At 37.9% G+C, this 24,419-nt stretch overlaps 2 protein-coding genes across 2 annotated transcripts in view; both read left to right on the top strand.

Moving 5' to 3' along the window:
- Positions 1-24,419, top strand: part of LOC126035830 (3'-5' RNA helicase YTHDC2-like) — a 55,444-nt gene that overhangs the window by 9,807 nt on the left and 21,218 nt on the right. Inside the window, 16 exon segments of the mRNA XM_049794822.1 lie at positions 967-1,069; positions 7,023-7,158; positions 7,526-7,673; positions 8,712-8,777; positions 9,744-9,922; positions 10,097-10,193; positions 10,279-10,366; positions 10,475-10,555; positions 11,487-11,569; positions 12,611-12,716; positions 12,854-12,973; positions 13,329-13,601; positions 14,135-14,261; positions 14,768-14,973; positions 15,506-15,701; positions 16,941-17,050. Of these exon segments, the coding sequence (XP_049650779.1) occupies positions 967-1,069; positions 7,023-7,158; positions 7,526-7,673; positions 8,712-8,777; positions 9,744-9,922; positions 10,097-10,193; positions 10,279-10,366; positions 10,475-10,555; positions 11,487-11,569; positions 12,611-12,716; positions 12,854-12,973; positions 13,329-13,601; positions 14,135-14,261; positions 14,768-14,973; positions 15,506-15,701; positions 16,941-17,050 (2,119 nt within the window).
- On the top strand, positions 18,372-23,817 carry LOC126035847 (uncharacterized). The gene is made up of 2 exons (XM_049794869.1): positions 18,372-19,294; positions 23,729-23,817. The coding sequence occupies exons 1-2, from the start codon at positions 18,442-18,444 to the stop codon at positions 23,734-23,736; spliced, it is 861 nt and encodes a 286-aa protein (XP_049650826.1). The 5' UTR covers positions 18,372-18,441; the 3' UTR covers positions 23,737-23,817.

Below are 24,419 nucleotides of genomic sequence, written 5' to 3'. Positions count from 1 at the left end.
CGAAAGGGAGACATGACAGTATTTCCAACTCTGGGCAGAAAAGATGTGGATTGGAGGGGTTTAGACAGGAGGAATAACACAGGAGTCTAATTTTTGAGGTTTTATTAACTATTGGACAGCAATGATGATTTCTAGAAGGCTGCTGAAGAAGAGAGAAGAGTAAAGATGGGTAAAGCAAAGCATTTCCATCTTGGATATGTTCCTTGAATTGAATATGTAGGAGGAGTGTTGAAAGTAGTGATGAATTCCAAACTTGGAAAGAAATACACATATGATAACTAGGGAGCTCATGTCTTCTTGAAAAGAACTGTAGAGTACGATACAAAGGAACTTTTCAGTACTTCGGGTGCCAGTGCTGGAGAAGGTAGTGGTAATTGGTAACAAATTTAATTTCCCCAAGTTGAGTCTGTTTTGCCTCTGTTGATAATGGGTGAGTGATCTTTCCCTGTCCTTATCTCTACCCATGAGCCTTTCATTATATTTTCTCTCCCCTGTGCAGCTGAGGACAGGAGTGATAGAGCGACTTTGGTGAGCACCTGGCGTCCAGCCAGGGTCAATCCACCACATATAGGCACATACAAAGACTACATCCAAGCATGTGCTGAAGAATTGGAACCTGTTTTTCCAAAGCAGTCCACACTGAATTTTCCAGTAAATTAAACAATGTGGAGAGGTTCTCGACGTTCTGTTTCACTTACTTTGTTATTTATATAAATTTTGAATCTCACTTTGTTAATTAATCCATTGTCTGAAGTTTTGAAGTGTAAGCATTAAGATTCCTTAGGAACTCTCTGGGAATAGTCTTAGTTTAAAAACAAATAGTATGCATAAATTCTTTGGTGAGAGAACTATAATTCCACTTCTGGTGAGCAGCTGTTCAATCCTTTAATTTTCAGTAAGTAGTGGAAAGGTAGCAGCATTTAAAAGGTGCAAAATACTGAAGTATCTTTATGAACTGTTCAACAGGGTTTCTCCAAAGACACTGCTAACGTTTTGCACTAATGGCATACTGCTTCGCACGCTAATGGTAGGAGACAGCGCTCTATCAACTGTGACACATATTATTGTGGTAAGAATCCTTGTATTTCATGTGACGTGGAGCAGCGTGTATTGTTAACTGGAAGAGGAGATCCTAGTTTTCTTTATTAATTTGCTGAGCATTTAAGGTGTTTTGTTTGGTTGCAATCTGAATTAACATTAAAGACTTACTGAGTCTTCATTGTAGCATATACGTTTGGGTTTTGTTTTTGTTTTTTTTTTTGTTTTTTTTTTTTTTTTTAGAAGTACCTTATTTTAGGTTCATGCTAATAATTTTGGAATCACGATGCAGTTGTGGAGGACAGAGCTCTAAATTTTTCTGAACTTTTTCTGTCAGAAAGCAGAAGAGCCTTAGGGAGGCTTATGTAGATACGATTCAATGCGAGTGTGTCAATTTCTTGTATCATGTACTTGTTTTAGCAGTACCAGGTTTGCAGTTTGTTTGCCCAGATGTTTTCAAGATAATGAGTAGTCTAATTTTCAGCAAATTATTTAAGTGCGTTTGTTTATGATTATGTGAATATTGCTACTGTGGAGATTGATAAGGCAGCAGAACCAGAATGTTAACTGCAAGATTAAGTTCTCCACTGCTGAAGACAGAAAAATTCATGATAACTTTAGGTGCCTGCCTGTTTATCAAAATGGAAAAAGTGTGAGATTTATACATTCTTGACTTCAGCCTAAAAATGTTGTATTTGGGTCCCTGCTTCATAAGTTCATAATATAAACCAAAACAGAACACACCAACGAAGATGTTTAATCAGTCGTGTGCCTTAATTGATGATAAGGTTTGTGCATGACTTAATGGATGTAAGCAATCTAATTTTTTTCTAATTATGTGGTATCATGCATTTCTTTAAATGTTCATCAATTGTGAAGTGTGAATTTATTAGAGTAAGATTTGTAGGATTTGCAGTTTCTGTCATTATCTTGAAAATGAGATTAAAATATGAGAATTAGAAAAGTTTCAGAAGTTCACTTTAACCTCTGAAATGAAGGTATATGTGGCTTGTGCATTACCAGTGCAGTCTGCTCTGATGTCTTTAGAAAACTTTTTGAAATATTTTTTTGACTTTTGGGTGCTTTTTAAAAAAATCTTACTTAAACTAGACTTACACATTTTAATGCATCTGTAAGATAACCACAGATTATGTATGTTAGTTTTTAGAGAAGTTCATGTTTGTGAAAAGTTAGGATATTGGATCTGTGATGTTTATCTGTTGGGTTTTTTTTGTTTTTTTTTTTCCTTTTGTTATAGGATGCAGTACATGAGAGGGATAGGTTCAGTGACTTCTTGTTAATAAAACTCAGAGATGTGTTGCGAAAACAGACTAATCTAAAACTAATTATTTCTAGTGCTGCCCTAGATGCAAATCTCTTTATTAGGTATTTTGGAAGTTGCCCAGTAATACACAGTAAGTATTTACGTAAACTCTTAAATCTGAGTATACCTGCCCTAGGACTTAAAGATCTTATTAAACTGTAGCATACAATTCTGAGTAAGGGAATATGATAAATACACTGAGAATTATAGCAGTGCTTGTTCTTTGTTCATTTTTGTTGTTTCTTAACTGCCTGCACCTACTTCAGAGGGAAGTGTTTTTATCACAGGGAGTTGTCTAAGTGCAGGGAAGTCCTGGCCCCCACCATGTTCAATTCAAGAAGCAGGAAAAAAGTTCTTAAAGTGCTGATGTCCATGGTGATAATAGACCTGTCCTGGTTTCAGCTGGGATAGAGTTAACTGTCTTCCTAGTAGCTGGTACAGTGCTATATTTTGAGTTCAGTATGCGAAGAATGTTGATAACACACTGATGTTTTCAATTGTTGCTCAGTAGTGTTTAGACTATAGTCAAGGATTTTTCAGCTTCTCATGCCCAGCCAGGGCACAAGAAATTGGCACAGGACACAGCCAGGGCACCTGACCCAAACTGGCCAACGGTGTATTCCATACCATGGGACATCCCATCTAGTTTAGGAACTGGGAAGTGGGGGCAGGGAATTGCGGCTCAGGGACTGGCGGGATGTTGGTCGGCGGGTGGTGAGCAATTGCCCTGAGCATCATTTGTACATTCCAATCCTTTTATTACTGCCGTTGTCATTTTATTAGTTATCGTTATCATTATTAGTTGTTTCTTTTCTGTTCTATTAAACTGTTCTTATCTCAACCCAGGAGTTTTATTTTTTTTCCCCTGATTTTCTTCCCCATCCAGTGGGATGGGGGGGAGTGAGTGAGCGTCTGCGTGGTGCTTAGTTGCTGGCTGGGCTTAAACCACGACAGACCCTAGGATCTACAAGAGTGTGATATGTATTAATTCATTCCAGTAGATTCTAGTTCTTCAGGCTCACAGAGATTGCTACTTATTACTGGATAAAATACAGATGACCGCACCTTGTCACTTTAGAAATACAGTCCTAGGCAAATTGGGTTTTCATGTTTTAATCGCATGATTCTTTATTTTAAAGGAAATTATTAGCTGTTAATCTAGGTAAACAATGAGAAAAGGCATGGCAATTTACGTTAATTTAAGTTCAGACTCAGTAATCTGCACAAATGCAAAGAAAAGTTGTCATCATTGCTGTTTTAATTTCATTTGACTGTTCTTTAGTAGAGGTAAAACATGGAACTGTGGGAGATGCTCCCCCCCCCCCCCCTTCACCCTCCTGGCTTGTAAATTTTCTGCATGGGTGAGCTCCTCTGGCACCTTGCAGTGCTCTTCCTTTTTCAACAGTGATGTCTAAGTAGAAGTGTTTTGAAAAGAAGCTTTTAAGAGAAATGCTTTATTTTCAAAACAATCAAGTAGACCGTCTGTACATCAGCCTTTTTTTAAGAAGCTCAACAGTCCCAGGACATGGGCAGGATCACTTTCTTTAGAATCTTTTCTACAAATCATCAGTTTATTTTAGTGAATGTTCCTGAAAAAGAAATCTCTTTTTCCAGATAGAAGTGTTTATTTCAAGTTCCCAGTTCTGAATTTCTGCCTAATAAAATAAGGCTTGCAGCTTGTTGGAGGCAGGAATCTGGAAATTACATGATTTCAGTGTTTTCCAGATTTTATTTGCAGAGGGGAAGCCTCAGTTGCAATTGTTGTGTGGCTTTCCAGTTTACTCTTCTTGTACCTTTCTGTTCATTTAGATCAATGTGGTTATTCAGGAAATTCTGGTGACAAACTCTTTCTCCAGTTTACCTCAGTGGTTATACTGTTAATGCACATACTAGTCTTCACAGGCTAATCACAATTGAAAAGACACTCCTTTTTCAATTTTTGAGAATTTCAGAATTAAAAGAAGAGAGTTTAGATACTTCAGCTGTTAATGTAATGAGAAAGGTTTGATCCTCCTTCAATAGTATTGCTGACAGAATCCTGACCACAGAAACCAACCGTTTGTAGTTGTGGGTTTCTGTAGTACACAGAGTTTGTGATCAGTGTTGGAAGGCTTCCTCCACGACAGCTTCTAGAAGTATGTGAATTGCAGCTTGTTCTTTCTGAAGAAAAGTCCTAGGTGATTTAAACTCAGGTATGGCAAATGTCTGCTAAGGGACTAGAAATTAAAATCTAGATATTTTAATTCTTCCTCTGAAAAAGCATCCTTTAATGCCCATAAATAAGGTCTAGAAAACAGTGATATTGAAAAAGACATCACAGTAAATGATCTCTTTTATCTGGAAGCATTCAGTAAAGAAAGCCAAATTTGGCTGAAGTGATTGAGGAAATTGAGAGAAGTCCATCTCATTGTATACTTCTTGGGGAAAAAAGTAGTGTAATACAAAGGTAACAGTCTGCTTGTGGGATCTTGCACTAAAGCTGTATCAATTGCTGTTATATTTTGTAATACAGGTGGCAATCTTACACAGTAAATTCTTTTTGTAACCCTAACCAAAAATGGCTATTTTCTTTTTCTCATTTTGATAAAATTGCAATTAACTGTCAATCTTGCGAGCATCTCTTGCTATAACACTTAATAGAATTGGAAGAGGTTAATGAGAAACAAGGTACCCTGCTGGCATTTCCCTTTTGAAATGTTTTGTTTTGTGGCCCAGTAATCTTAAGAATATAAACTCCAGTGAAGATGCTCTTAAAAGACTTTTCAAGGAAAGTGATAATTCCTTAAATCAGGCCCTAATAATGCTTAGTTCACTTTTTGTTTCTACAAAAATTCTTTTAAAAATTAAGATTATAATTGAAGCTAGGGAATCTCTAATATTTTTATGAATTATTTATACTTTCAGTACAAGGAAGACTTTTTGAAGTTGAAGAGATGTTTTTGGAGGACATTTTACGAAGCACTGGGTATACAAACAAAGAGATGATAAAGTACAAAAAAGAGAAGCAGCGAGGTTGGTGGACTTCTTAATTTTTAGGGTTGGCAATGAGTCTCATTGATTGAAGAACTGAATAGGATGATTCTCTGTTAAAATTCCAAAATCATAATATTGAATGAGACATGACTAGATGACAGCAAGTATCTTTAAGCTCTCAGTGTTTACATTATTGAAGTAGATTACATAACTTTTAAAAAAATATTTTCACTTTCTTTCAGTGACTGCATTCTTTTTTCTTTTAGTTGATAAATGGAATATTTTGCCTAACTATTACGGAGTAGAATTGCATATAACTGGGGGCTTTGCCCACATGAAAATTATATAAGCAGAAGATACTCTGTGCTGACTTTTGGGTGCAAATTAAAGTGCAGCCATTAAAGAGGGCAGGATTTTGTACATCTTGCACAGAAGTGTTTCCTATTAGTAACATTTTTCACTGCATTCTTCAGACGTGGATGTATTTAACATATATACATAGCTCAAAAGCATTAAAACACTTGACCTTAATATAGTTGTTTTTCAATTAATGAAGTAGATATATTATTTGAGAAGTTTTCCCGTCAACTGAAAGTAATGATCCTAGTGTGTATTTAGAGAAAAAAAAAAAGAGGCGGGGGGCAAAACCCAAAGCTGTAACGTACAATCCTAGCTGTACATTTGTCATGGTGCTTAGCTCTGATCATTGTGGATAGAAAAGTTCAGTTCAGGCACTGGTGTCTTCTACTGTTTCTGCTACTTGTGTATAAAAATTAGTTGTTACATGCAGCAACTGTATCACTTTAGTATTTCACTTCTGGAGAGAGATCTGGACTTAGAATTTGTGTAGAAAATACTTAGGAAGCTCATTTGCATGCAGTGGGTTGGAATACTGGAGACTTTGGGGATTAAGCACCCAAATGGTATTTTTTACTTTGTTCTTAGGGCAAATGTTTGCAATGGTGCACTTTGGGTGCCCTTAATCATGGAATTTATATTGGACTGGTAACAGCATTCTAGATTAAATAAAAGAGATTGAATAGTTAAAACTTTGTGACTTGATGTAACTATTTTTTGTAACTGAAAACAATGGATAATTAAGACTACTGTAAAACTATTTTGGAAATACTTTATGCATTCTAGAAGAAAAACAGCAAAGCACTCTTACTGAGTGGTGTTCTGCTCAAGAAAATAATAGCAAAGTGGAATCTCGGAGACAAAGATCTGTCCCAAGTGCAACTGAAGAGTATAATCTGTTGGATGATAGTGGTGATGCAGTATTTAATCAACTGGTATGTTTTTCCTTTTGTTGGAAGAGATGTTAAAATCTGCATTGAATTATTACTACCCATTTAAAAATTGTTTTCTGAAGATAGTACTTCTGTAGAGCTTCTAGAAGGATATTAACGTGTTTTAAAACAATTTAATTTTTTATTAGCATGAACTACTCTAGCTAAAGTATGCTTTTCAATTATGATGGTTGTACAAAACTTTTGTTTAGATCACATGGCTAGACTGCCATTGTTTAAAGCACTTGCATATGATAAATGCTTTAACTGATACCTATATGCTGTATTTCTGGTTGTTGCTTGGAAAACCTAACTGTTCAAATTCTTCATGTCTAATGTATGAGAGTAAAGACAACTCTTTAAGAGATTAATCTTTCAGTACTGGTTTTTCTCTTCAGACTGAAAAAGATGCGAATTGCCTTGAACCATGGCTAATAAAAGAGATGGATTCTTGTCTTTCTGACATCTGGTTGCATAAAGATATTGATGCCTTTGCTCAAGTGTTCCATCTCATTTTAACCGAAAATGTCAGCGGTAAGTTTCTCATCTTATTACATAAGAAAAAAACAACCATGAAATGACTTGAATTTCTGTGGGTACTTTATCTCCAGTTTCAAATGTTGTTACCTTTCAATTCTGATGGCTGTTGAAAAAGATGAGTAGGGTTAGTAGAATTAATGAGTTTTGTAGTTATTTGTTGTTCTACTTGTTTTGAAGTATTGACAGATGTTTTGTTTCTAAAATAGTGTTAAATTCACATGAACTGACTGGTGGCATGAAGTGAGGAAACAAATTCTCTTTGGGCTGGGTTTTGCAAGTCATATTCTTAACTATGCTTAGATGAAAAAAATAGAATGTATTGGTTTTGCTGATTTTTTTTTTTTTTTTTTTAACTTCTCAGTTGATTATAGGCACAGTGAAACCAATGCAACTGAAGCACTGAAGCTCCCTGAAGCACTAATGATTGCTTCAGGGAGAGGATTTCTGAGTCAAGTAGAACAACTGATCAGTATGGGAGCAAGTATCCACTGCAAATCATCCAATGGCTGGTAAAAACAGAACAGATAAACCGAAAGATTTATTTGTCAATATACAAATGAGAAAGAAATTTAGAAATTCTAAACTAATTTGCTAAATTTATGAGACTACTGTAAGCCCTAGTAGATTCTGAGAGTCTAAACAGTTTCTAACTGCTGTTTATCACATTGTATTCTGTAAATTCTAAATTAAATTAGAAATTAAACAGTTTCAAATATAAGATATACACTCTTGGTTTCAATGAGTCTGATTTAACACACTGGTTAGAAGAAAAAATCAGGTCTTCCTCACTGGGTTGACTGAATTAGACCCCAGAAGTTTGGTGATTCTTATTTTAAGAGAGTAACCTATATTGGGTTTAAAAATAGTGTATTACAGGTACAAAGATCTTTGCTGTGTTATATCAGTAAATACACTGTATTATTTAAAAATATTCATCAGTCCGTAAAACCTTAGAATTTTGTGGCCATAAATTGTATCTTCATATAAACAGGGAACTATAGTAAATAATTGTAATATGAGATATTTGGTACTACCATTTGAAAAACTTAGGAAGGAATGCAGTTGAGAAGGAAAACACAGTGAACTGCATTGTGTGGAGGCCAACTTCCCTAAGACATCAGAAAGCCCAATGTTTTCACACATTTTGGAGAAAAATGTCTGGGATGTGACTTCTCAGGATGATTTTAAAGGGGCTAGTAAAGGGTAGTGCAAAAAGGCATGGCTTATCTCTGCTTATTGGTGTGTGGTTTTTGAAGGAATGGCACATTCTTCCTCCTTGTTTCCTTCTGCATCTTTCTGTGTACTTCTGTGTAAAACTGGGTCTTTCTTGGTAATGAATTGCAGTTATCTAAAAATCATATAGCTATTACACCTGTGTATGCACTTTAAAATGGAAAATTGCAGATCCAGCAGTAACAGCACTGATTAAACAATAATGCAGAAATTGATAGAAAAGTGCAGTGTCAGTTGTCATGTCATCTGATGTGCTATTCGTATGTATCTTTTGAAGTGAGAAATTAATAAAGATTTTTATGCAATTCTTTCAGGGTGGCTTTGGACTGGGCTAAGCGCTTTAGACAGACAGAGGTTGTTGACCTGTTGGAGTCCTACAGGTAAGCTATAACTATTTTGCAGAAACGGTTGTATAACATGGTGAAGGGAAATTGATGTTTTGTCTTATTTTAATCAGAACAGTTTTTACCTTTTTCTGCTTTAAAATCTCGCCTATGTAGTAACATCTATTTGAGAATAGGAATATTTTGAAAACAGAGTTATGTAAAAAACCAAAAGTTTGTTTTGTATTCAGTATCATAGTGGTTGTGTCTGGAGAACTCCTAGGATATAGTTCTAGTGGTGTAGGACTTCTTTTATGTTATTAGCATTTATCACCTTGATATGGACATTCCTATCATGATTATATATCTAGGCAGGATGTGATGATAGTGGCAAATAAATATGCAGAGGAAATACTGATTCTATACCATGTACCATTTTAATTTCAGGTGCTTATTTTGGAAACCAATCTATTGTGTGCTTTTATCTGTATATTGTTGATACATGATAGGCATATTAAAGAAACTTTATATGAGCAATATGTACACTAAGCCATTCAAGAATTGTTTTTTATTAACTTACAGTTATCATAGTTTAGTTACAGTTTTGTAGAGACCTATATTATTATAATTTCTCTTAGTGTAGTTTCTGTTAGTGTAGTACCTGCTTAACTGTTATGGTAGGGAAGTTTTTGGAAGATAGAATTATTTTAAATATTTTTCCTTTAACAGATAAACAAATGTTGTCTTTATACTTTGAGTTCTGTCACACTTGCTTATGGTTGTGTTTCAATGAAGTATAATGAAATTAAAGTTAACGCTAAAAATTGAAGTTGCATGCTTTGCTGGGTTAACACTTAAATCAGTGAACAGTAATAGTATTGTGGAGATGCTGTTCTGCTCAACTTTAAAATTAAAATTTGAGATGAGTAGGCTTGTTGGTCTTGATCTAAATTTGAATCAATTGCTCAGTACAAACCCAAAGCAAACAAGTTCAACTCTGGCCTGTGTATTTGTATGTTTCAGCGCTTCAGTGGAATTTGGAAATCTGAATGAAAGTTCCCTCGTCCAAATAAGTGGTAGTGACCTCAGTGCAGAAGACAGAGAACTGTTGAATGCTTATCATCACAGTTTTGATGATGAAAAAGTAGATCTGGACCTGATTATGCACTTACTTTATAGCATCTGTCATAGTTGTGATGCTGGTAGGTATATACAGACACTCCCAATAAATTGCTGTGTATTCAGCTTCTGATGAATGGTGCTCTTTTTTCAGTAATAGCAAATAGGTAAAACCTTCCGAGTGCTAGTATATGCAGTACTGACTTATATTTGAAGTGAATTTTCTGTTCAAGTCTGCAAACGAACTTCTTTTTTAGGAGCGATTTTAGTATTTCTTCCTGGATATGATGAGATAGTTAGCCTGAGGGACCGTATTCTTTTTGATGACAAGAGATTTGCTGATAATGCTCACAGGTAAAACCTCTAGTTTCTATGGTCGTCTTGAGTTCTTATTGTTTCTTTTAAAGATCCTTAAAATGTGCTCTTTGTCTTGCATTAGATACCAAGTTTTCATGCTTCATTCAAATATGCAGACTTTGGATCAGAAGAAGGTGCTTAAAAGTCCACCTTCTGGCGTCAGCAAAATAGCAAGTATCAGAGGACTTCATCAGATACTATATTGATCTATTTTGCCTTTGTCTTTACAGTTACTATAGTGGTTTTGTTGTGGTTTTTTTTTTTTTTTTAAATTGCAGATTCTTTCTACTAATATTGCAGAAACCAGCATAACAGTCAATGATGTTGTATTTGTTATTGACTCAGGCAAGATGAAAGAGGTATGATTGGCTTAAACTGTCTTTGGGAAGTAAAATTCCTAGTGTTATTTTAAAATACATAATATATAAATTTTGGAGAACTTTTTCTTTTTTTATAGCAGGCTGAGAGCTAGTGCATGTCAAGCGACAAAACATACTGGGAAGTTTTGACATCCAGTTGTTTTATGATAAATAATGTAAATAGCTGTTTAAAAACCCTGTTAAAGCTATTGCAGGTTGATATATTGATATATCTGTCTTATTGTTTTTTTAAATTTAGTATTTCTGTTTGATTTTTTTAAAACAAGTCCATCAGTTTAGACTGCCATCTTCCTGAGACTGAGAGAACACTGGGAGTTCCCTTTGTCCTTCTATTGGATCTAGCCCAAGTCTAATCCATTAAGTTTTTAAGCATTGTTTTTAATGTATTGAATGCCCATTCCCTACTTACTTGTTTAAGAAAATTGAGATAACATAATGAGGAAGTTTAAGACCTAGTCTATGGCTTAGAAAATAAAATTGGATTTCATAGGAGATACGCACACCAAATTTCTGAAGTTCTCATGGTAATACAGTTTTTTTGTAATTTTGCATCAAATGTAGGAAAATAAAGGTGTAATTTCCAAGTAAGACAGAGAGGAAAACTTTATTCAATGTAACATATTTTTGCTTGGTTTGGGATACAACAAAACACAATCCATGTCTTTTATTGACTTACAATTACCTATTGACTAGAAAACTTTAATTTAGAAAACTGTGTAGCACAAAGGTATTGCAAAGGAGGTAGCATAAATTCACTTGAAACTAAGTACTTTTGAACATACCTTTGCGCCAGAAGCTGCTGGTGCTTTTTTTTTTTTCAGAGTTCTGGTGATGATCTAAATCATTAGTAACTTTTATTTCATGTACTGTATTCAATCTTGTTTTTATGTTCCTTGCTTTGCTTTTATAGAAGTCTTTTGATGCACTGAGTTGTGTTACAATGCTAAAAATGGTGTGGATTTCAAAAGCCAGTGCTATCCAGAGAAAAGGCAGGTAATAAATGCTTTGTACTGAATTTTACTTTGCAGATAGCCAACATCCTCTAGGTTAAGGATAAACTACACACTGTAGTAGCAGCCACACTGCGTAATGTTACTAGCCTAGTCCAGTATGGTGTTGGGCAATGGCCAGTGCTAATTCTCTGCGGAAGAGTAAGGGTCAGCATGTATTTCCTTGGAGTCATGTCCCAAGTTGTAGAAAAGTGACACTCAGGAATTTCCCAAAGCTTACATTAGGTCTAGGTTGTTTTCCCCCCATGAACTTGTTCTCCTTCCTCTCTCTCCCATGTAGCACCAGCAGCTACGGTGTCCAATGAGGTGTTTCACAACTTACCTGTGGGCAAAGCGCTGCCTATTGCTAGTTTTTAATTGATTCCCCTTCATCCCTGTATTAGAAGAGACATTGAGAGTAATTCCTTATTCACCTTCTCCAAACTATTCATGACTTAACAGGCCTTCATCATATTCTTCCCAACACTGGGTGAGGGCTAAGAGGATATGTAGCAACAAACACCTATGTTTTGTGGTACGATACTGGCATTAATCTGCAGGAATTTGAGCGTGAATGTGAGCATTTGCTGTCTCCATCCCCTCACTCAAAGTTGTTTGGTCTTCATTCTACCTTTTACTCCCAGAGTAACTTCCAACTGTTCGGGGGATTTGAAAAGGAAGAAATGAAGGTTACGACTTACATTCCTTACAGCAAAGGACAGTTGAGATTTGGATTGATCTTAGGTTAGCAAAAAACCCACATCACTTTATTTTTAGATAGGCCTTATTTTTGTTTCTCCAGATCTTTCAGTGTTGGGGTAAAATTCTAGTAACAAATCTCCATACTACGAAAAATAACCCATGTACTGCAAAACTCTCACCTTGTGTGGAACTTACACTTAATGACAAAATTATCTTTTTCTTAGACCTGCTTCTACATTTCCATTCTAAGTTTGTGTGTGTGGTTTTGTTGGGGTTTTTTGTTTGGTTGGGTTTTTTTTAAGAAATTCTAATTTTCAACAACTTCCCATATTTTATTTTCAAGGGCTGGGCGCTGTCAGCCGGGAGTCTGTTTTCATCTCTTCAGCAGGCTCCGATTTCAGAATATGTTGGAATTTCAGACTCCAGAACTTCTGAGAATGCCACTTCAGGTGCATGTTCAGTTAGAAATTATAACTTTTAAAAAATGTATTACCATCAAACCATACTATTAACTCCAAAAAAGTGTGTGGTGGGTTGTTTTTTTTCCCCAATCTTAACAGTCTTTTTTTTGCTTTTTAACTTGCAGGAGCTTTGTTTACACACAAAACTTCTGGCTCCGATTAACTGTCCAATTGTTGACTTTCTTATGAAAGCTCCTGATCCTCCACCAGCTTTAATTGTGAGAAATGCTGTGCAAATGCTGAAGGTCAGCAGGGGAATAGGTTTAGATGGGAATTGTATTTGATTCTGTATTTGTGGTTTGCAACATATTTACTGAGTTTTGTTTGTACTGAGACTGTTGTTTAGTTACTTAAGGATGCTTTGAGTTTTTGCATGTTGTCTATTTTAATGTTGTGTGTGTGGATATATTTTTCTGTGTTAAGGGAAGAGATTGCTTAAAAATCTCGTCTCAAACTGTTAAGAGTTTGACTTGCTTTCTTAGTGTTTGGGAACAAGTCTAGTTAATACTTAGCATTCACATCCTTCCTGCTTTTATTGTAAATTAATTTTGTCCACTTCTCCCTCCATCCCCCCCCCCCTTTTTTTTTCTTTTTAAACAGACAATAGATGCGATGGACCCTTGGGAAGATCTCACTGAACTTGGTTATCATCTCACTGAATTACCAGTAGAGCCACACCTTGGTAAAATGGTGTTGTGTGCTGTTGTTTTGAAGTGCCTGGATCCTATTCTTACTATTGCTTGCACTCTTGCATATCGAGACCCTTTTGTCCTACCTACACTGGCCTCTCAAAAGCGTGCAGCCATGCTGTGTAGAAAACGTTTTACTGCAGGAACATTTAGTGACCATATGGTGCTTCTCAGGGCTTTCCAGGTATTATTTCATCTTCAGAAAGAGTACTAATCACAATAGATCACATATCAAAGTAAATGATGTACCAATCAAGTTGGAAGTAGAATGATAGGCTATGATTAAGTCCTTAGAGAAGAAACTTTATTTTTGCCTAGTGGCTTTCTTGTGTATTGGATTCATAAATTTGTGAGGAACACTTCTTACAGATTTTTTGTTTATATATTCAAACCTGGTTAAATTCCGAATGTTCCAACAAGGTGCCACTTTATAACCTGAGACACTGATAACTTAAAATAATGATCTTAACATAATGATCTTTAAAATAATATAATGATCTTATAATAACATAATGATCATTATGTTAATTTAGAGAATGGGTGAAGAATCTAGTGCTTAACCAGGAAAAAAAATATCTGGTTTGATACATTTTCTTTCTTTCAGAATGATTTTTGCCTTCGTTTTATTGATGTACACGTAATTTTTTTTAAAAAAGTGCATTTTTAAACTTTAGCTAATTAAATTAATAGGCAAATGTAAAAAAATATTCTTTACAGGCATGGCAGAAGGCGCGCAGTGATGGCTGGGAGAGAGCGTTCTGTGAAAAGAACTTCCTGTCTCAAGCAAGGATGGAGATCATTATAGGAATGAGAACACAGTTGCTTGGCCAGCTTAGGGCCTCAGGTAAGTAACTTGCAAAAAATTTTGACGTAGTTTTGGAGTCAAATAGTATGCCTAGTACAAGTGTATACAAATTGTAACAAGAACAGCATTCACTGGTGTAATTTTCCTTCCTTAATTTGAAACAGACTAGTACACAGGGGTACGGGGCATGGTGCAGATGCTGGAGTGAGGAAGCATGGCTAGGGAACAGCTGATCTAAATGAAAGTGCCCTGGTTGTTCCATATGCCACTGGCTTTCAGTGTGAGATATGTTTCCTTGGATTTTTACGTTCTAATAAATTATTTCCATAGGAAGTGTCTTCATGTTATAAAAAGTAATTCCGTGTTAGTATAAAACTTTATCAGGAAGGATATAACGGTTTCTTCTTTGTGCTGTTAAGGTTGGCAGTGGGGAAAATTGTAACAAATTTGTGGCTTATTTCACTTTTTTTTTTTCCAAATTCCTTTTTGAGAGGCAGAAAAGTAGATCTTAAAACAAGTATGTTTTTGTCCTCTTCTTTCTTCAGGTTTTGTTAGAAGCAGAGGAGGAGTCGATATTAGAGATGTTAATACTAATTCTGAAAACTGGGCTGTAGTTAAAGCTGCCTTAGTGGCTGGGATGTATCCCAATCTAGTGCATGTAGACAGAGAAAGCCTGGTTTTGACTGGACCAAAGGAGAAGAAAGTGCGATTTCATCCTACCTCTGTTCTTAGTCAACCTCAGTATAAAAAGGTAAAATCACTCTGAATTTATAGCTCCCCAAAAAGAGTGCTATATCAAATGTCTCTTCGTAGTTGTCAGTACTTTAAAAGCAGCATGTGCATTAAACACTACGTTTGTAGAACACATTTCTCCTGGCAGTTGATAAAACAAAGAATTGGAGTTGGTTTATTTTTCCAATATTATTACATCAAAACTTACTTCAGTTAATCCTTCTTCTAGGTGGAATAAAACAAAATGATATAAAAAACTAGTTATGAAACTATTTTAAAAAGGTAACAATCTCTCTGCTCATAATAGCAGGAAGAAGTTCTGCTCTGGAACTTCTTTTTTTTTTTTTTAGATCCTTTTTTTAAACAAAATATTTTTTTTCAAGGTGGTGAGATAATTGTAAGTCTGCTTGAATTCTCTCTCACTTTTTAAATTGTGTATAAATTTATGCATATATATTTATTTCTACATATATAAACCAAGAAATATGTTAAGATTTATTTTAGTTACAAGTAGAGGGTAAAATAGCCTAGTCTTATTTGCTCTTGCACAGATTCCCCCAGCAAATGGGCAAGCTGCAGCCATTCAGGCACTCCCTACAGACTGGCTTATATATGATGAAATGACGAGAGCTCACAGGATAGCAAATATCAGATGCTGTTCTGTTGTAACACCTGTCACTGTGTCACTCTTCTGTGGACCAGCTAGATTACCAAGTAATGCTTTGCAGGAGCCTTCATCCTTTCGAGGTATAGTAGGGTTTGGATTTGCAATGTTTCCGTTGGTATACACTAGTATGTGATATGCAAGGCTTATTTTTCAAGAATATTTAATACATATATTAGCTAATTCTTAAAATGACAGAGCTATAGTTCCTATAGCTGTTCAAGAATAGTTTATAGGCTCTGTAATAAATGTCTCAGTTTTGTGAATCCTTGTAGATTCATATCCATAAATTACACTTACATAGTTCTGAACTCCCAGAAATTATAGTTTGTAATGAAATAAAAAATGCAAACAAAATGTCTGATGACAATACTAATGCTGAGAAGTGTAGTATTCATGTTTTTTCTAAGGACTAGTTTATTTGATACTTTGAATCAGATTATTCAAACTAAATAATAATTTAGAAACTATCAATGTGGCAGTCAGTCACATTGCTTCCAGCTGAAACATGCATTTTAAAGATTATTTTCTACTGATAACTTCTAATGACAATTAGCTGTACTATTAACTAAAGTAATAGGAAATATATAGAAATTTCCTTTTTTTTAAAAAATTTTTTATTTAAATGGAGTGCTGTAGGAATAGAAGCAAAAATAATCTATCCTGCTGCCAGTTCTCTAGAAATATTAGTTTGAATCAAAGAGTCCAAGTTCAGGACATGGTTTAGTGGGCATGGTGGTGGGTTGATGGTTGGACTCGATGATCTTTAAGTTCTTTTCCAACCTAAACGATTCTATGATTCTGTGATTACTTTTGAAGCTTTCTTGTTATGCTCTTAAACTGTTACCCTTGAAATAGTGCTTATGCTGATTGAACTGCACTTAAAAAAAAAATTAGAATCCTACTTAATAGGCATATGTATATGTAATTTTTTTTTTTCTTAATGGGTCTTTAAATCTGCTGTTTTACTGGGAAATAAGCACAGAGCAATGTGTGGGTTTGCAAACAGCGTCATGCAAAAGCTTGACAATGGCTTGTTGATACTGATGAAGGTACACGAGTGAGTCGGATCACACCAATACAGGTACTTACATAGCAGGGGCCTCAGCAGGTCTGGGTACTTGAGTTCTGCTAACTGAAGCAAAGACTTTTCACTGAGGTGTATGTGCTGAAAATAAAAAGTGGTTTTACAAATGTTTACATTCAAAAATAAAATTTAGAAGGAAAATGAGTTCATTGCTGGTAATACAGTAGTGTTCAGGTTTTTGTATGTAAGCGGAAATAATATAGAAATGTTAATGCACCTTTTATATTTAATTCAGGGGATGGGGTATCTAATGATAACAGTGATAGTGAGATGGAGGACAAAACAATGGCTAATCTGGCACTACTGAAGTTAGATGAATGGCTCCATCTCAAAGTGGACCCTGAAGTAAGTACTGTATCACTTAAATGCTTGTTTCTTGCAGAAGGATATTTATGTCATATCTTCCCCCAAAGACTTCTGAAACATTTGGGTAACCAAGATTTTTCTGTAAGACTGGCTGTCACAGTCCATTTGGGTCTCAAATTTACAGGACAACATACTCTGTGATTTAACCTTTATTTCCTGAGCTCATTAAGAAGTACAACAAATAGAGGGGCTCAATTCCCTTTTGTCCAGAGTGGTCTTATAACCTGAATTCACTTATCATTCAAGTAGTAAGGTTCATAACTTAAAACTCTCAATTTGTGCACCTATGAGCAAAAAGAAAAAAAAGAATTAGTTACCTAGCTGACGGTGAGAGTGCTCATCCTTCTGCCTCTGTCATGGTGCGGGTGTCCCCTGTATCTCACTGGGAAGCAGGAAAGCCTCAGCAGTCCAGCTGCTGTTGGATCCCCTTCAAAAGCTTTTTGGGTAAGCTGATGTTTTGTACCTTCCAGCTTGGAGGTTTTTTCCATTTCCATAAGTTAGCAGATTCTGATGAAACTGCTAGACAAAAGACAATGGCTGCAGGAGACAGCAAGCTGCAGGTGATAGTGGCTGCATAATGGCCCTTCAGCTGTTTCTGGCTGCCTGTCCTGCCTATGTGGTGCTCTTGCTTTGACCTAATGGCACTGCTACCAGCACACATCAAGCCTTAGCATGAGCTGGGTTAGCCAAAATCTGAGCAGGGGTTGAGTGAACCATGGCAATGGCATAAAGAGGGATTTGTGGAAGATTTGGAAAACAATGGACATATAGTGAACAATCCAGACACAATGGAACTGATTATTCTGTGAGCTAGAGGCCTCTGCAGGCGGCAGGCCTCAAGGACATAGCGAAAATTAACTGTTGCTACAAGTTTGATGAAGCGAGCATGAAAAGTAGAACAAGGTTAACTGTTGCTACAAAGTTTGATGAAATAAGCACAAAAAGCTGAACGAAGTTGGGCATACGTGACTGAAAGCAGGACACAAGACAGAATACAGGCGGAGGGAACCATTCGCATGATCAGAAGGCCTTATCCTATCAAATTATTGTTTTAGGCGCATGGACAGCACATTCTAACCAATCAACAGATGGCTTACGCATGAGCAGGAACTAAAATGCTTATATAAACTGAGCTATTTGGGCAATAAAGTGGCATCTGCTTGATCATATTGATTGTGTGCAGTGTCCGTGACTTCTGCATCGACAAGTGGCGCCCGAACAGGGACCCTCGGATCGGTGTTGGATTCTATGATGGGAGCCGACGGAGAGAGCATGCAGAAGCTGGCCATAGGTGAGTGCTGCCCTGGCACTCGGAAAAACGCTAGCATTATGGAAATCTTGCCCTGATCAGGCGAGCGGCCGGGGAGGAGATGGGGTCCACTATGTCCAAGGAAGAGGCAGCAGTGGTTAAGCTCCTCCAACATATGCTCTCAACGAAAGGGTTAAGTTATGACTCGTCTACCCTGAAAGCCCTGTTACTTTGGGCGAGAGAAAAAGGCTTGCTCCCTACATTTGGAGATGCTTTTGCCATCCCTACTTGGGAAAAGATAGGGCAAGAACTTTGGCAAAACATAAGTTTGGGTTCAAAAGAGGCGAGCAGATTCTCCACGATGTGGAGGTTAATTATAGAGACTTTAAGAAGTATGAAGGCAGAGCGCTCGGCTGCGGCGTCTGCTTTTGCAGCATTAGAACTGGAGGGTCTGGAGAAGATGCCTTCCTCGACAGCTCTGCTCTTTCAGCAGCCTCAAATTCCAGCCGCTGTTCCAGCCCATGTATCTGGGGCAAACAGGGTCTCCGCACGGACTTGTGCAGCTAGGAAGTCTGCGGTAGCAGATCCAGAGCTCAGAGACCAGACTTTGGAAAAAGCTGACAGCCTGGCAGAATTTCCACCACCACCAGCAGAAGAGACAGGAAACAGCTCAGTCTCTAGATCCCATTCTTCATCACCTAAACCAGTCACTTCGTCCCTGTATCCACCGCTGCCGCCATCCACTCCTCCATCCCTGTTTGAGGAAAAGGAGGAACGGGCGACAGGTCTGGGGGATACGCAGTTGAGGGAAATGCTACAAAAGCTGGAGGCTCTCGAAGCCCGCCTGGAGTCGTTGGTGAAGCCCGAGCCGGTGTCATCAATTTTTCCTGCACCTCTGCCACCTTTCAGCACAGGATTTTCATCGTTCCCGCGACCACCTCCAACGAATCCCTTTAATTCACAGGACGTATCGGGTGAGATCGGTGCCATGGCACCTTTGCTGCCGTCACCTCCGACGGCTTTGTTAACGGGGCGTTGGGTCGGAGATCCAGCAAACAGATGGAAGGGGGTAATTAGAGGTGCTTTAGTTGAAGGTCAGTTTATTCCGTTTGTGACAGGTGCACATGGAGGTCTTGTTTGGGAAGCATTAGACTGGAAAGTTTTAAAGGAAGCTAAGGCAGCAGTTACTCAATATGGGTTAAAATCACCGTACAGTCAATCTATTATTCAACATGTATTTTCTGCGCATTTGTTGACACCGTACAATGTTAAAATGATTGTACAAATGTTATTGCTTCCATGCCAGCAGCTCCAGTTTTATCAAAACTGGCAAGCGGCCTGTGAAAATGCAGCCGCTATCCCTCGACAGCAAGGGGATCCTTTATGTGGTGTACAGGCTCAAATGTTGCTGGGTGTGGGCCCTTACACCAGGTCTGACTGGCAAGCACAATTTGTCACAGAAGTCTTACAACTCAGTCAGGACTTAGCTTTCAAAGCATTGAGTAGCGTGCATGATGAGAAAATTGGACATACTTTTACCTCGGTGAAGCAAGGCCCCACGGAAGTGTTTTCAGCTTTTATTGATCGATTGCATACCGCTATCATGGCACACCCTGATTTAGATCCTGAAATGAAAACCAAGTTCTTGGATATGCTTGCTTTTGATAATGCAAATGAAAAAACCAAAAAAGCTCTTAGTGTACTGCCAAAAGGTTCTACCACCGCTCAGCTGTTAGAAGCTGCAGAGAGGATGCTAGAATCAGAAAAAGCAACAGTGGTGGCTGCTGCGGTAGGAGCGGCTGTAAAACCCCTATTAACAAAAAGCAAAGGAGTGCGAAAAGGTAAAAAATGTTTTTGTTGTGGAAAAACGGGGCATTTAAAAAAGGATTGCTGGAGCCAAATAGCTGTTGGCTCGAGTGAGACCAACCCGAGTGATTCACAGAAAAAAAGGTGTGTAAACTGTCAGCGAAACAATCATAACACCCAAGAGTGCAGGAGATCGGGAAACAAGTTTCAGAGTGCGACTCACCCACGCACGACGGCACAAGTAGAGGGTGCCTGGACCGCTGCGCAGCCGCAACCAGCGGAAGCGCAGGGGTGGACTTGGCAGCTGCAGTAGACATTACGCTGGTAACATCCGAAGTGCAACTTACGGATTCTGATCAAAAAAGACCATTGGGGCATGGGCTAAGCGCATTGCTATTAGGTCGTTCTTCTGTTTCTCGGAAAGGCGTTTTTATAGTGCCAGGACTTATTGATGCAGATTATTGTGGTCTGATAAGAATTATGGTCTATACGCTGACCCTTCCTGTTACCATACCAGCTCGATCAGAAATAGCCCAGCTAATACCATTTTGGGCACGTGTGCCCAGAGCGCAGGCCGTGGAACGAGGCCACGGGGGTTTCGGTCCCACGGGTCAGCCTCAAGTGCTGTTAGCTGTTGACATTGCTAGAGGAAAGCCTGAGGAAAAAGTCACAATATCGCACCCTAATGGACAATCCCTGGCAATGTCAGTGCTGGTAGACACTGGAGCTGACCTTACCATCATCCCTGCAGGCAGATGGCCTAGTGAGTGGCCACTAGTGCCAACAGGGGTAGTGGGAGTAGGAGGCGTTCAACGAACAATGATCAGTAAAATACCAGTTTCCTTTTGTTTTTCAGAGGACACTATGGTAACCACGACCGTATGTGATGCATTTACCGATAGCTCTAATTGGTCGGGATCTTTTATCCCAAATGGGTGCTCGTTTAGTTACACAACCTTTTTAGGAGTGGCCTCTGAAGAGCAGCCTGCATTAAAACTCACCTGGAAAACAGACGAACCAGCGTGGGTGGATCAGTGGCCGCTGAAACAAGATAGGCTGCAAATCATACAAACATTAGTGAATGAACAATTGGTAGCAAGACATATTGTATCTTCCACAAGTTCATGGAATACACCCATTTTTGGAATTCCTAAAAAATCAGGAAAATGGAGGTTGCTACACGACCTTCGAGCAGTAAATGCGGTCATGCAAGATATGGGTGCTTTGCAACCAGGTCTGCCGTCCCCTGTTATGATTCCAGAACATTGGAAACTACTAATTATTGATTTGAAAGATTGCTTTTTCATAATTCCCTTACATCCCAGTGATGCTGAAAAATTTGCATTTACAGTGCCCTCAATTAACAAATCAGAACCAGCCAAAAGGTATCTTTGGGTGGTGTTACCACAAGGCATGAAAAATTCACGTACATTATGTCAGACGTTTGTATCATGAGAGTTACAGTCTTTTTGAAGAAACAATCCAGAATTGCTGATATATCATTATATGGATGATATATTGGTTGCAGGAGAAAATATGGACATGAGTAAAACCTTAGCAGACATCACTAAAGAATTGGAACCTAAAGGTCTAAAAGTAGCCCCAGAAAAAGTCTAATGTTCAAATACGTGGAAATATTTAGGTTGGGTCATTACAGAAAGTTTGGTACACCCTCAGAAAATTGTGTTGAATTCCAAAATTTCAAACCTTACAGATGTTCAGAAACTGATGGGGGACGTTCAATGGGTAAGACCCATTGTGGGAATTACCAGTGATGATTTAGAGCCCTTGATACCATTGTTAGGGACAACAACAGGAGTGAGCAAATGATTATTGAAAACTATCATCTGAACAAAAAGATGCACTTGATAAGGTCATTGATGAAGTGGTTTCTAATAGTGTAGTGTGCAAAGAAAAATAAATGACTTGCTGTTGCAATTCTTATTGATTAATACTTCGGTTGAATGAAAACACCTTAATGGGTTGATATTTCAAATAACAAAACAGAAAATTGCTATTTTAGAATGGGTATTTTTGCCTTTTCAACCTAAAACTACTGTGTATACTAAAATTGAACAACTAGCGCATCTGATGATGCAAGGTCGAAAAAGAGTTTTGGAAATTTCAGGACATGAACCTGAAACCATGCTTGTGCCCATAAGACAAGACTATTTGGACTGGCTAATGGCCACCTCAGAAATAATTCAAATTGCTTTGGCAGAATATCCAGGAAAAATCACAAATCATTATCCCTCTGATAAGCTATTACCATTGTTACAAAATCAAGAATTTGAAGAAAAACCAATCAGGTCAGAAACTCCTTTTGATGGATTAACAGTATTTACAGACGGAGGAAGAAAATCAAAACGAGCTGCTGTAGCCTGGTATGAAAATGATCAGTGGCATCAACAGCTACTTTCAGGACATACTGGGGATTCTTTGCAAACTTTAGAATTATGAGCAGTTTTGTGGGTCTTTCAACATCGGCTTGATACACCTGTCAATGTTGTGTCAGACTCCTTGTATGTCGTGGGAACCACCCAAAGATTAGAATGAGCAATGATTAAGCAAGTAAAAAATCCTGTTTTACATATGTTGTTGATGCACTTATTGTTTTTGTTAAATCAGAGACAAAGTGAGCATTTTATTACTCACATTCACAGTCATCAATTTCAGCGTGGATTGTCTATTGGCAACAATATTGCAGACAAATTAGTTGCTCCTGCATGCCAGCAGCACGGAATTAACCTGTTTGAGCAGGCCTGAGTATCACACAACTTTTTTCATCAGTCAGCAAAAGTTTTAGCGCGACAGTTCAACTTGAAAGTCTCTGATGCACAAGGCATTGTGCAGTCGTGCCTTGCTTGTCAAAAGGTAGGATTTGGCTTAGGCATTGGAGTGAATCCTCGAGGTTTAAAGTCTTTACAACTGTGGCAGATGGATGTCACCCATGTGCCTGAATTTAGGTATTTAAAGTATGTCCATGTTTGCATTGGCACATTTTCACATGTGATACGGGTAACTTCCCAAACAGGTGAGACAGCTAAACATGTGATGAAACATGTGCACCATGCCATTGCAGTCTTAGGTATCCCACAGGAGCTTAAGACGGATAATGGTCCTGCATATGTTTCAACTTCTTTTAGCAAATTCTGTACCTTATGGAGGATTCGTCATCTAACAGGTATCCCTCACTTGCCCACTGGACAAGCCATTGTGGAAAGAGCTCATGGAACTCTTAAATCGCTTTTGCAAAAACAAAAAGAGGGAGAACTGTTGCCACCATCTGAGAGACTTGCAAAAGCGCTGTATGTGTTGGAACTATTTATGTTTGACAGAAGGAAGAGACTCCCCTCCCATTGTAATTCATCACATGTCATTGCAATCAGGAATTCAAAAAAGAAACTGATGCAATTAAAGTGCTATATTGGGATTTACGAACGGGGGAATGGAAAGGTCCAGTAGAAGTGAAACTGACCGGTCGTGGTTATGTTTGTGTTTTAACAGATGAAGGACCAAAATGGGTGCCAAGCCAATGGGTGAAACTGGAAACAAGGAAAGTGATATCTGATTCATTATTTCATCATTTTTGTTTTTGACAGAGACTTGAATGGGCGGTGATCGATTGTGTACCACCATTTTCGCCAGCTCTTTGTCTTCAGAACCAAGCAAGTCGGATGATCACCGTGCCCAATCTGTCGTTTGTTGTTATTGTTCTATTTTAGGTTAAAGATGCTGAAGTGGTGGTTTGTTGTTTCAATGTTTTGTCAAGGTGCTGGAGTATTTTGGGCTCCTTCTTTACCCAAGACGAATATATGGCTCACGATTGCCAACCCTACCCATCAATCAACCCTGTGTTTGGCTATGGCCAACTCCGATAACCCATTTTCTACATGTTAGGTGGGGGTGTCTTTGGACAATGAGGCATGGCCGTCGCCAAGCATAAGACTACCGTCATTCATGACCAAGGGCACTGGCAGAGTTGACTACTGGGATCAGATTATGGCATGGTTACCTGGGGCGGTAGTGGAACCACAAGAATTAGAACTCTTAGGTTCTGTAAAAATGGATTATTGTGTGATGTTTAACTATAGCAGTAATCATACTAAAAAAGGACAAATAGTCAATGCAACGTTGCCTGTGTATCACAATGCAAGTGATTGGTGTAGCTATACTAGTTCAAAATGTTTGAGATCTAGCAATGCACCAATACAATTACCCCCAGGGCATTCCTGATTTGTGGAGACCGAGCTTGGCCTGGCATACCCTCTCATTTGCAGGGTGGGCCATGTA

This window comes from Accipiter gentilis, chromosome Z (assembly GCF_929443795.1).
Source record: "Accipiter gentilis chromosome Z, bAccGen1.1, whole genome shotgun sequence".
Taxonomy (NCBI): domain Eukaryota; kingdom Metazoa; phylum Chordata; class Aves; order Accipitriformes; family Accipitridae; genus Astur; species Astur gentilis.
The sequence above is the reverse complement of the archived record's forward strand: the minus strand, read 5'-3'. Positions and strand labels throughout refer to the sequence as shown.

What these genes read in the sequence shown, in the direction of transcription:
- LOC126035847 (XM_049794869.1), top strand. Translation starts at nt 18,442, where the DNA reads ATGGGGTCCACTATGTCCAAGGAAGAGGCAGCAGTGGTTAAGCTCCTC.